The 13,667-nt window shown below is 45.1% G+C and overlaps 1 protein-coding gene across 1 annotated transcript in view; it reads left to right on the top strand.

Moving 5' to 3' along the window:
- The window catches only part of LOC125954265 (5-hydroxytryptamine receptor-like), a 56,163-nt gene that overhangs the window by 13,822 nt on the left and 28,674 nt on the right, over window positions 1–13,667 (top strand). The window contains exon 2 of the mRNA XM_049684418.1: window positions 10,251–10,494. Coding sequence (XP_049540375.1) covers window positions 10,251–10,494 — 244 coding nt within the window. The remainder of the gene's footprint in view (window positions 1–10,250; window positions 10,495–13,667) is intronic.

Below are 13,667 nucleotides of genomic sequence, written 5' to 3'. Positions count from 1 at the left end.
GCCATTGGAATATCTATAGAGACGTGCGTCGGTCGTCTTGAAGTCTTTGCTTGCTATAATCCCGGGGCTAACACAGACTGTATCGGATTCAAAGAGGACATCCGCAAACTTTGTAGTAACGGTAGTATGTTTATTAACTGTGGCGATTTCAATGCTCGTCATAAAATGTGGAAATGCCAAAAGGCAAATCGGATGGGTATAGCCCTCTTTGATGAAGCACAAAGAGGAAGCTTTACAATCAATCATCCCACGGACCCTACATATATTCCATCTGACACAAATCGCTCTCCATCAATCCTAGATTTTGTTTGTACAAACATCCCGCAAAAACTCTCAGAGCTACTTGCTATTAACCAATTCTCGTCTGACCACCTACCTGTGATTTTTAAAGTCAAATTAGAAAAGGTGTGTCGAAATAGTATATGCATCCCAGACTATAGACGTGCAGATTGGAACCTGTTCAGGGATTTAGTCAATAGCAACATGGACCTATCTTGTTTAAACCTTTCGCACGTCATCAGTACAATACAAATTGATGATATGGTCAAGACACTCTCCGACACTATTAAGTGCGCCCACGATCGCAGCATTCCCAGCTCGCCCACGGATCAATACAATCTAATTTTGCCCGAAGAGGTCGAGGAGTTGATAAAACATAGAAATTCCGTACGTAGGCTTTGGCAAAGAACCAGATCCAACAAGACTCTCAAAATCCTAGTAACACAGCTAAACAATAATATCAAAGCCGTAATAGGCAAACTAAGGAATAATGCATGGGCGAAAAATCTACAGTCAATGAACAGTCCAGGTGATAAGAGGCGCCTTTGGAGATTCGCCAAAATCATTAGGGGAGGAAATAGTAACATTCCCCCTTTGATAGCGGATAGTATATCCCTAACCACCGGTAAAGATAAATGCAAAGCGTTAAAAGCTCATTTCCAAGCAGCCAATCAAATCACTCACTCCTCAGATAGTCCACTAAGGCCTGCTGTAGATCGCACGGTCAAGGACTTCCTTTTTGCAAACCCCTCCCCATCTTTCACACCAGGCGATCTGATTCGTCCCGTAGTCATTAAAAATTTAATTTCAAATCTTAAAAACAAACTATCTACCGGTCCGGACGGGTTAAATGCCCGTACCCTTAAACAACTTCCTCCAAAAGCTCTCGTATATCTAACATTCATTTTCAATAGCTGCATAAAACTAGCGTACTTCCCTGTGGAATGGAAAAGAGCAAAGGTAATTCCAATCCATAAGCCTCAGACAACGCCAAGTGATCCCAAAAACTACCGTCCTATCAGTCTTCTAAATAATATCGGTAAAATTTTCGAGAAAGTTTTAGCGGCTCGCATTAAAAGGCACATCAGAAACCAAAATATCATCCCGGAGTATCAATTCGGCTTCCAAGAAGGCCTAGCAACCTCTCACCAAGCGATTAGGCTCATTAAAAAAATCAAAGCTCAGCGCAACAAAAAACTAGCAACTGGACTCGTCTTGTTGGATCTGGAAAAAGCATTCGATACGGTATGGCACAATGGCCTTATATATAAGTTAATTAATTTCAACTTTCCGACCATCATTATAAAACTAATTTGCTCTTTCCTTCGAAATAGAGAGTGTAAAGTGCATATAAATTCAAATATGTCTGACCCGTTTACATTACCCGCAGGCCTGCCACAGGGTAGTGCCCTATCACCTGTGCTTTTCAACATTTTCACGGCTGATATTCCCCGCTTAAAAAACGCCTCAAGATTTGCCTTTGCCGACGACTTTGCAATCTGTTCATCGAGCAAAGATCCTAGGAAGATAAGCAAGGCCCTAAGCAATGGCATAGCAAGATACATGGCATACTGCACTTCCTGGAAGCTAAAAGTTAACGAGAATAAAACGGAAGCGGTATTTTTCTCCAGGTGTACAAGTTTAAGAAAGCTGCCTAAAAAAGGACTGAAAATACAAAGCTATGAAATTCCTTGGAAAAATCAGGTCAAATACTTAGGAGTGTACCTCGATAAACGCTTAACGTTTAAACACCACGTCGATGCAAAACTCCTGGCAGGATCGAAGGCAATCAGAGCGCTCTATAGCTTTATAAATAGGAAATCAAAATTAAGCACACAAAATCAAATCCTACTATACAAAGCCATAGTACGACCAATAATAACATATGCGGCTCCAGTCTGGGCCGATTGCGCAAAAACTCATAAGTATAAGCTTCAAGTATTCCAAAATACATGCCTAAAACGAATCTTCAATCTGCCGCCTTGGCACAGCACTACGGACCTCCACCGGAGGGCCGACATCCCGAAAATTACTTCATTCATCTCTTCTTTAAGTAGTAACTTCAGTCTTAAGTGTAGGATTAGCCATAGGAGGCAATTAAATGAGTTAGTTAGGAACTAGTCATAAGCATCTATATTAAGTATGTACATAGTTAGGGTTAATAACTAGTATAGGTAAAAAGAAAATGATATCAATGCAGGTCGGGTTTTTTACAATTTTTCCCGAAAATTAGGCCAAGATAACAAGCTTCAAACTCATAAACTATCAAATGACTAGAAAAGGTCGCGGAATATCGTGTGAAGGGCTACAGGCAACATAAACCGATTGTAATCATTGTATATACACTACGCATATCCAAAATACATCTACTACTACTACTACTACTACTACTACTCTACAAATCGTTCAGTTTGGACCACTGTACTCATTTACTGCGTCACCGGTTGGTCCCCGGAAAAGAATTCTAACTGAAACTAATCATAGTTCGTAGAGGAATTTACAATCAAAACAGTGATTAAGCAGTTCAACGGTTGGTGAACGGTAGTTATGTGGCAACTAGCACAAAAAAACATTTTGTTTCCTGTAGCAGATTCCTATAGCATGTTATTGCTTTTTTGACGGTAGTACAATTCGTAGCGGGGTGATGTAGCTTGGAGTCCTTGGTGGTGTGAGTATGGGACCGAAACAGCGTTTCTATGAATAACAGCTGCAGTTTTCGGAGTTAAAGTAGCTACCGAGGAACTAGATCAAGATGACCCGCTACGAATTCCTAGAAATGTCATGATGTAATTTGATTGTGGTTCGTTTTTTCCATGAGTGCAGTAAACAGTTGCTTTATTTAAATTGCAACTGGAAATTGCTTTGAGTTGAAATCACGGTTTCTTGTCTATCTTTATATTATGGTTCTGACCTTTTAACCTATACTTTACCTACTACTAACCTACTTTCATGGCCTTCGAATCTAGAAAGGTTTAGTTTGCAAAAATGCTCTTTTTGCGGTGCCCATCTTAGCCACGTGTCGGGTTATCAGAAATATATAAATGAATATTCTTTTGTTAGATTATAAGTTTATCCAGATAGCCACGTTAAGTTTTTGTAAAATTTCTTATTTTTCGATTTTTGGTAGATTTTTGCAGAAGCTAGTAAAGTGATGCTTTTTTCGATGTTGCCCTGATAAACAAGTTTTACATAATTATTTAAAAAAAAAGTATCAACAATTTTAATGAAAATTCAACTGGGCTTCCTGGCAAATAGTGTAAAGATTATGCGTTCAAAATTTCAAATCGATCAGCCCCTCTTCCTTTTTATACTACGATGGGCATTGTATGAAAAGCAAATTTCCAAAAATCAATATCTTTATCAGTTTAGCTTTAATTGATCCCAAAAATTCACAAAATATTCTTGAAAGGGTAAGCACTCATAAAAAAATGTAAAATGCCCCCCTTAAATCCCGTGCTAAGCCTTTCCACTTTTAAGAGTATACAACAAATTAATCATTTAATTCGATTTGAATATAAATTCCATCTCATTCAGATTTTATTTACACCAATACATACAAGTCAGCTAAATCATTTTATGGTTACTTTTTCAAGTACCCTTTTTTCTTTTTGTGATTCAGACTGTATATTTCTTCGAGCATTGTTCAGTATCGATACTAATTGAAACATTACTGTTTTATGTGTGGAAGACAATGTGATGTGTGTTTTCGAATGTCGATAGTATACTGCTCTGGTTGCTTTTTAGAAATGGAAATCTTTGCCTTTTAATTGAATATTGCTTCCATTACCTTTCAAATAAATTTCGCTTCAGGCTTTCATTTCAACGCTAACCTGAAGTGCACTGTGGTGGGTATGTTTTGACAACCAGAAAGCGAGCAGCTAGGCAATTGCAATCGATCTATGGAAAAGTAAATTAATCGTCAATTAGTGTCACCGGCGAAGAGGACTTGTACAAGCATTGATTATTTCCCAATCGAGTGCAGCCATCGATAAGCCACACCCGATCTCGGCTGAATCGGTATGACCGATGCCCGGAAGAGAACCAAGATGGCTGGCATCGGTTTCCTTCCCTCGATCCTTGTCGCCATTTCTGCCATTCTATTAATTAATTTTCCATCATCCTCAAGCCCTCCGGGTGTCGGTGTGCACACAGCTGGGAAAAGTAATTTCCCAAGACCAATTCCCACCGATCCTTTCCTTCTTCACTCATGCCGGAAGATTATGCTGACTCGTCGGATACGCATCGAGCCGTAGATGAGCTTTCCCGGGGTCGGGGGTCGTTCCGTTTAGCTACTTAACCGTCCGTCCAACGGCTTAACTGGAAAGTTTAATCGAATCGAGCACAGCAGGGACCGAGACGACCGAGCGTCACCTCGCCACACGTCCTGTGGCCTGGTGGAAGCAGTGGTCTTTGGACTCCCGGACCGGGCTCCAGGAGCCACCAAGGAAAAGATGGAATTAATCGAAACACAGCCATCAAGGTTGCTGCTTGACGTGATGAATCCGTCCTCGGGTGACACCTGTGGCCACTGGCAACATTATACATCAGTCAATGTATGCCACACGTGCCGCAACTCACTTTCGTTGCTCACATTGCATTCCTTCTTGGACCTAGGCATCCCTGTTCTTATTTTCAATAAGAGCACATCAGCAGCAACAGCAGCAACAACAAGAAAAATGTGAAAAAAGGTTAATGGAAAGTCATTTTGCTATGGTAAACTTTTCCGATTCTCTAATGGTCAAACAGTTGCTGGCACTTTGCAAACAGCCCGAACGGCTGGCTCGTCCGGGCTCGTGGACACCGAGACCGAGTCAAGCGCCCGAAACAACTAAAGCTATTATCAAGCAAATAAACTAATTATAAAGAATTTTTTCACACAATTTCCTTTCGTTTCAGGGAGGAAACCAGAGTTGGAAATAGACGAGAGAGGGAGAGAGCGTGTGAGAGGACGGAAATGAAAGGGCACTGGCGAACTGTCAATGGGATGAAAATAGTTGAGCGCCAGCGCTCGAGAGCTCCTTGTGTGTGAGTTTGTCCTTTCGTGCTTCGACTCTGGAACGATGTCTCGCTTACTCCTGTCCCGTTTGCGGAGTGGAAGTGTAAATGGGTTTTTCCTAAAAAGTTTCCCCCACTTTAAGCTACAGCGGTCAGCAGCAACAGCATCATCATCATCATCATCATCATCATGCCCAGTCGCGGCTTTGGGTGTGCTTTTGACCGTAAACGATTCATATTGGAAAAGTTCCGAACGTTCTGGTTGACTTCTTTCTGATTTCCCCTCCGGCTGGAACACGGCTGGAAAAGAGCTCCTCAGTGGGGAGTCCTTGAGAGTGCAGTGGTCATGGTCATGCGGTTGAACTTCATGATTTCTAAAATCAACATTTCATTTAAAAAACGTTTGGGACCCCCCCTATGGCTGCACAGAGGCGGTGGTTATGACATCAATGTGGCAGTGTAGCACTTCAAAAGGTTTTCATTTAAATGCATGCCAACCACATTCACATTTAGCTCTAGTTCTATCGTTTTTATGTATGTTCACATTCCCTCCAGTTAAATTGGCAAGGGGACAGATGGTTATGCGCCAAATATATCTAGACTTTACATTCAGCTATAAGTCAAAACATTTCTCGCTCAACCGCACCTTGACTTCGAGTATATTAATGGATCATTTATTAGGTTCATCAAATTCTTAAGCGTCATATGCCGCAGACCATGCGGCACCATTCAAGCGGTTAGTGTACATTCTGTCAAGAAAGTACCGGGAATAATCGATTTAACTTTGATTGGGCTGTCGAATCAATCAATGTTTTTTCCTAAGTTGGTAAAACTGTTCTTAGTTATTGTGCAAAATTTGAGCGGAATCCGCCAATCCGTTTGTTTACGGCAATTTTTTAAGTAAGTCTATGCCAGTATAAGCGGCGTTTTTTGTTTTATGGCTTAAATCAACTTAAACCAGATGCCGTGAAGGGGCAAGTTAAGTTTTGGGGAAAGGGAAAAGTCACAGGGTACTAATTGGGTAATATGGTGGTTGTTCGATCATATTGTTTGAGTTTTAGATCGAAAAAAGAAAATAAAAGAACATTAAAAAAAAACATCTTTAGAAACGAGTCGTGCGGCAACACGTTTCATGTCCAAAAAATCAATCAAAATGTTACGAACCGATATGTTAAGTTCATGTAACAACTCTCTCAAGCTATAATGATGATTTTCGAACACCATATCTTTCCCTTTATCGATGTTTTCATCGGTTGAGGAAGTTAATGAAAGACCAGAAACAAGGCAAACTGGTGGCATCAGTCGAATCACTTTTGAAGGCTTTGTACAACCCATATGTACATGTTTTCGATAAAGTATTATTGCCAAAGACCTTTTGCATCATTTCATTTTCATTCATTTGCAAAACAAAACTTTAAGCAAATTCTTTGTTCAGTGTCATCACCCATGATAACAAATCGCGCTCACTACTGACATCGACTTACTTAAAAAATTGCTGTAAACAAACGGGTTAACGGATTCCGCTCAAATTTTGCACAATAATTAAGGACAGTTGTTCTAACGTAGGAAAAAAAATCGTTGGATCCGACAGCTCAGTCAGATTTAAATCGACCAATCGCGATACATTCTTTACAAAATGTATATGATTCCGCAGGTTATCATGAAGTAGAAGTGAATATTTCTCCACTTAAGGAAGTTTTACCGCCGGAATTCCGATTTGTTCGATTTAGTTATTAAGAAGTAGACAACGAACAGCTAATCCTGGTTGACAAATGATTATCGCTTTGCAAAGCTTCAATTTTTTATCTCCTGATGTCATATTGAGGAAGTCAGAATACCTGAAGACTATAATAAAGTCTGGAATCTCTTGTCTTAATGTAGGTTTCGAAGTCAAAATAGTTGAAATCAAAACTTGTGTGATTACCTGACACCTTTGAAGGATGTTAACCTTCAATCAATTTTTGGGGCACATCATCCGAGGATTTTCGTGGCAATATCACTATCAGGACAAAGAATATTAAAGCTATCCACGTAAAGCGATCTGACCCCGCCCTAGCTGATGACGTATTTGATTCGTCTTTGCAGAAGAAGAGATATAACCCGAGAACTTCATTTCATAACCCCCTAGCCAGAGCAGGCGCACCATTTGTTTAATTGATTTCTGTAACTCAAACATTGCTCCGGGGATATGCACCTCCCCGCCCAGTGATGGACACCCACTGAACGCTCCGAAACGAAGCGGATCAAGACAGTCAAAGGAGAAGGAGAAGCTGTCAGCTGGAGATGAACATTTACTGCCACGTTGGCTAAAAGTCAAAAGCCCTTTGGCTGGATCGGGGGGGGGGGGGGGGGGGGGGGGGATCGGACTTTGTTTGAGTAAACGATTATCATCCGCTTCGCCGCGGTTGGATGAATCTCCCCCACTCCCTCCACTCCTCTCTCTTTCTCCCCCCCCCCCCCCCTCTTACACTCCATGAAATCTCTTGAGCCGACGACCGTGGCGACGGAAGTGTGTTGTTCCAGTTGTCAAAAGTTCATCGCTCAGCAGAAAAGAAGCTCGAGTGTCTGTGGTCGGTTCGGTCCCGCAACACCAATCGTCGCCTCCGACGCCACCGGTACCGACGCCGAATGTGATAACGAGTCGTCAGTCGATGTCGCATTCCGGCGCTGTCACCGCATTTCGGTGACGGACGTGCTCGTCTGCTGAAGGGGCTTAGCCGGGGCTTGTCGGCTGACACCCTCCACCAACCCCCTCCCCCGCTGGAAGTATATATCCTTTCGGCCTTAAATAAAATGTTGACACTTCCCAATCGCTTCGTCCGTGTCGTTTGGCTTTTTTGGGGTCCTCCTCGTCGTCGCCTTACTTTTGGTGATGGACTACTACTGACGACCCTCGGACGCGGTTCTTGCTCGTGGATTGGTGAATATTTAAAGAGTCTCTCTTCGGTTTCTACCACCGTACAGAAGACCTACCTACCCAGGAGCCCGGGGCGCTCGAACCTAACCTAAAAAGAGCAGCGCAGCATCTTCGCAGTGCGCAGGGTTGTTACAATGGCTTCATGAACAGAGCAACCATTCGCTCTTCTAGTTCTGTTTGGGCTGTTCGTGTTTTTTTTTACTCCGAGAGTGTAATTTGATTAGTTTTGGTTCCAACCGTCACTCCGTGTGGCTCCGTTCGGCCCTGGATTCCAAATATTTACCTGCGAGTAGTCGACCCATAGAAAACCTGCCACGTGCTGTCAGCAGCTGCGTAAAGGTGCGTAAAGCTGAGGAGGTTCCGTATAGGCCAAATAATAAAAAAGAACCTCAAGAAAAAAAAAGACGGGCGGGAGAAAAACTTTGGAAAAACAAAATCCATCAAACATCGAGTAGGCCGGATGGTTTGAAAGTCAGCCGGGTAACCAAAACCAGGGGGCCTCCTTCGACCATGTTACCAGGCTGCCTACCGCGTGTGCCATCGCCTACTCCGAAGATGATCCGTAAAGATGCTGGCGTTCTGGGTTTTCTTTTTCTCTTCTTCTTCTGCTGCTGCTACTCGACCGGAGTCGGCATCTGTGTTCCATCCTTCCACCGCACTGTCCACTCCACTCCACAGCAGAAAACCAAGCCGGTGGTCGTTGGGACGATAATCCATTTTGTCACGTTCTCGGATTCGTTTTCACCATTCCGTCGCCGTGCCCGGTCCACGGTTGAGACACGGTTATCGCCGCAAGGTGGCACACGCCGGCGGGCTGGCGAGGAGTGTTTTTTTTTTTGTTGTTGCTGTGTCCTGAAGATGATGAGAACTTGGAGGAACCCTCGCGATCCCCGTTCGCTCTCTCTCTCTTTTCTAACCAGTATGATCCTCCAACTTCTAATCCATCGTATTAGACGGGAGTGAGCGGGTGCGCGCGCGTGCTTCGCGACTTCGGTGGAGTGAGTCACGCACAGACATCGAGCAAATCGAGCTGATTCACAACAAAGTTGGCCGCCATGGATTTTTGCTTACTTCGGCCATCATCGACACTAAGGGATGGTGGAGCGGCGAACCCGCTAGGTCGTAAGATCTGCGTCCCAGGCCAGAGCAGGTTTTGGGTGATTACGGCTCGATCGATTAAACTCGATTTTAAGCATTGCCTTACACACGATTCGAGTTCGGTTTTGGAAACAGTAGCTCGAGCGACCGGACCGGACATGGTCGCCATTTAAAGGCTTCTACGAAATGATGTCATCAGGAGCTTCACTTTTTTCGCCTCGGTTGTCGAATTTCACATTACAAAATTCGCTTTCATCAGACCAGAACGGGGTGTGAGCTTTCCATTTCAGAATGCTCTCGTCCGGTAAATGGGGAAAAGTAATGCCCCAATCCAAGTGAAATGAAAGTAGCAAGCAAGCATCGCGGTGCTGGTACAAAATACGGTTGTCGGGCGAAAAGATTGCACAATGCGGCACCATCACCATCTATCGCACGGTCGCGTCGGTCGGTTCCGGAAAGCGTTAAATTCCCGGAAAACTCTCGCAATGCTGGCAAACTGGCAGCTTTCGATTCCGGGAATCCCAGACAAGTACGACAGAAAAAAAATAGGGCCGACCACCACCACCATGCCATTTGCCTGTCAAATAAGGCGTACCGCAACCGCAAATGGTCGGGATTTTCGTGGGAAAACCGGGTAGCTTGAACCGGTTGTTACCGAACGATTCGCACACCAACCACAAAGCACAATAATGATTGACGTCGAGCCGTGCCAGCAGCATTTCAATTGTTCGGCTGCCGTTTTGGACATGGCCACGCTACAACAGACACTTCTTGAGTGTTTGACGGCATGCAGGCCAATTCCATACCGATCCCCGGACAACCTTGGCGGATGAGTCAAATGAATGCCGTCGTTTCAAATTGATCGTTGTGCGTCACATTCCAATACGCGAAGGTTAAGCGCCAATCGGTTTACCGTCGGATATTACATTGTTGTGCTATTGTTTCTCTTCCTACCGAACAGGGAACGTGTTCGTCATAGCGGCCATTCTGCTGGAGCGCAATCTGCAGAGCGTCGCCAACCATCTGATACTGTCGCTGGCCGTGGCGGATCTGCTTGTCGCCTGTTTGGTGATGCCACTCGGGGCCGTTTACGAGGTGTCGAAGGAATGGCGGCTCGGTGCGGACCTGTGCGATATGTGGACCTCCAGTGATGTCCTGTGCTGTACCGCTTCCATCCTGCATCTCGTCGCCATCGCGCTGGATCGGTAAGTGTGGGTGTTGTTTTTTCGTAATTTCATTCCCTTCTTCAGCGAGTTCCTTCTGACAGGTCGCAGGCCGTTTTTTTAACTCCACGAATCACAATCGTAAGCTACAAAGAAGTGCAAAAGTTGTTTGTTGTATTAAATAACTATTCAGCCGCAGCTCTGTTCCATTCACATCTAATTCAATTCCCCGTAGCAGTACTTCCAATGCGCCGCACGTACCAGGTCTGATTTGAAGTGAAAGGAATCAATATGGCAGACTGCGCCCCCCCTATAGTGAGAGCAATTCTTATGCTAAATCTTATCGGTCTAGCACGAACTCTTATACCAAATGAAGAACCCACTCTCCATTTATTTGTACCCTCTAGTGGTTGCCCCAGATGGGTGTCCCATATCCGGTAAACTCACTTGAACCGAGGAAAACCGGAAGGGCTCTCAAGATGAGCTCCCGGAATCCTTTCTCCGGTGCTCGGGCCCACCGGAAGTATCCGTCTCGTTTTTTTTCCTCCTCTTGCTGCTTTCTCCAGATGGATACACATTTACAAAGCCCGAAAGAAGGGGCAGTTCTTTTCGATTCCTGTCAATGTTTTGTACCTTCGAGCCTTCGGCTTTCGCCCTCGACGGGGGCTTTTCAATATGCAGGCGAAGGGTTTCGTGTCCGCATTGACGGATCGAGCAGATTGACAGCGTGGAAAATGAAAATTTCGCTAACATATGCAGGATCCCGCTCTTCTCGAACCAGCCTAAAAGGATAACCTTTTTTCGGTACGCTGCTTATCGGGTGCGTAAGCCCCGTCTCGTCTCGTCTCGTCGCCTCTTCTCGAGTTTTTCACTCTTGGGATGTTTTTGGTTTTCTACGTGGCAACTTTTGAAAGAAGAGAACAACTCGAGCGAAGTCTCTTCGCCTATCCATCATCCGCTGGAATCTAACCTACCTGGCCTACCTGGATGGAAGGAATAACTCGTTTCCACCAGAAGACTAGATTGATAATCGCACGTTCTGTTCCACGGTGAGTGCGGTGTGGTTAAAGAAGCCTCAGCACAAGCGTCACTTGCAGGACTTTTAGTGGCGCACCAGCTGGTAAGCTTCTTCATCGCATCAAAAACATCAGACCAGCCGCGTGCTACAGTGTAGATCTGAAGGGAGAGAGAAGCCATTTTATAGAACTACTACCTTTCCGCCACAGCAATGGCCAGCTCTTATTTTTACCTTGCTCCAACAAACCGGGTAGTTGAGTGTGCAAAGGTCGAGTACGAGCTGCAGCAGGACCACATAGTGTTTGTGTGAGCGTGTGTGTGTGTGTTTACTTTAGATCTACACTCACAGCCCTTCTGGAGGCGGTATTTTGCAAGAGGGAACGTATATGTATACCAACACTGCAAGGACGGTGGACTTCATTGTGAAGTCGCTTAAAAGACTCACGATAAACTAAACTGCATTCAAAGAGATTCGAGTCGAGCCTTTTGAAGTACCTTGCTAGTAGTACCACGCAGCACACTGCACAGTACAGCACAGCACACCGCGAGTGTCCGCCCGCGTGCCCATCTTCTGAACGGCTAGTATATTGAACAATCACTGAACAACTGAATTCTCAAGAAGTGATTACGCAAATGAGTTGTGCATTGTGTGAGTCAAGCTGCTCGCCAGCTTCCAGTTGGCCAGCGTACCAACGAAGAGGTAGGAAATATAGGAACAGTTCCCGTGAAAGCAGCAGCAGCACTGAGACGAAAGTTAAACGTTGTGCTTTCGTAGCATCTTCTCGGTAGTTACTGTTTGAACACTACACTCGGCTACATCGGTCTGAGAATGAGATTTTTACCCAGCGCACAACATCAAACGTTGTTTGTCAAGGTGAGTGAACAGCGGCGAGATACTTGATGCCTCTGGAGTGTCTCTGGAGTTCCCGCTCGCGCGCTCGCCATTCTTCAAAGCAGCAAGCCATATTGTTTGCCCTTTGAATAGCCAAGGTTCGGTCCGGATGACGGCGGGGACCGTATTTGCATTGGATTTTAAAGCAAAACTTGCTTGCAAAACTTCGGAACCCATTCGCTGCGGGCTAGCCCTTGGAGGAGCTCTAATTAGAGCCCCCTCACCGCAGGGAGCCCAAACGGTCATCAGCTGGCAAAACTTTAGCCAGCAAGCGCTCATATTACCGTGCAAAATGGAGACCGAGTATCCCGTCCAGTTCGGTCGACTTCCTGTCCGACACTCACAAGACAAAGTGGTGTGTCCCCAAAGGAACACATCGTCTTGGACAGCGCTGCTCGGTCGTCGTCGGTCGGCCGGCCGGACACTGGCGCACCCAAGATGGTGCCGTTCTGAGAAAAGAAACTTTTCGCCCTCAAAGTTGTTGCTCGCCTAATCAGATTAACTTCAATGTATTAGAGACATGGACACATGAAGGTTTGCCCTGCACTGGTTCCTTCTCGCCCGGGGTTCTCCTAGTGTCTAGTGATTCTATTAGGCCTGTGTCCCCACGTCGACACACACACACACACACACACCCAGTACGTTGTTCACTTTACGGTGAGAGTGGTTTCATTAAAAATAACTGATAGCCAAGTCGGGTAGAACAAGCAGAAGAAATCCCTGGAGGAGTTAGATGCAAAGGACCAAGGTTTGAAGAACTTTCCCATTCCCCCGACAATCTGGCTGAACAGGGCTTTGTCGATGGGCATCACCATCATCATCGATGGTGATGGTGGTCGCCTTGGACCATACGATGGGCTGCTTTTGGTGGAAGCATTTGCGTGCCAGGGCCAATGTCTTGCCAACACACTTTTAAGACCCAATTCGCCTGGCCAGCCTGGAACGCAACAAAGAACTCTGCCTTTCTTGCTGCTGCTGCTCTCTCTCGCTGTAGGCAGCGCTGCACGATAAAACGTCTTTTGTCTGTTAGTGACTATCACGGACAAGGATGCTGGCTCTCTTCTTCACCGACGGATTGCACCGACGTGGAAAGTGTTTCACCAGAGATATGGTCCATATAATGCACCCTAGCCCGTCCTGGTGCCACTATCCCTCCCCCGGTCCGCTGGACACAATAGAGTGGCACACATTTCGCTTGTCTTGTTAACTGCGTAATGAGCTGTGATGGTGGCTTGACGTCACCACTACCACCACTATCCTAATCGGTGTTGCTTTACCGGAAGCTGCGCAGACCGAAGGGTATGTG

This window comes from Anopheles darlingi, chromosome 3 (genome assembly GCF_943734745.1).
Source record: "Anopheles darlingi chromosome 3, idAnoDarlMG_H_01, whole genome shotgun sequence".
Lineage (NCBI taxonomy): Eukaryota > Metazoa > Arthropoda > Insecta > Diptera > Culicidae > Anopheles > Anopheles darlingi.
Note: the sequence above shows the minus strand (reverse complement) of the source record. Positions and strands in the feature narration are given on the sequence as shown.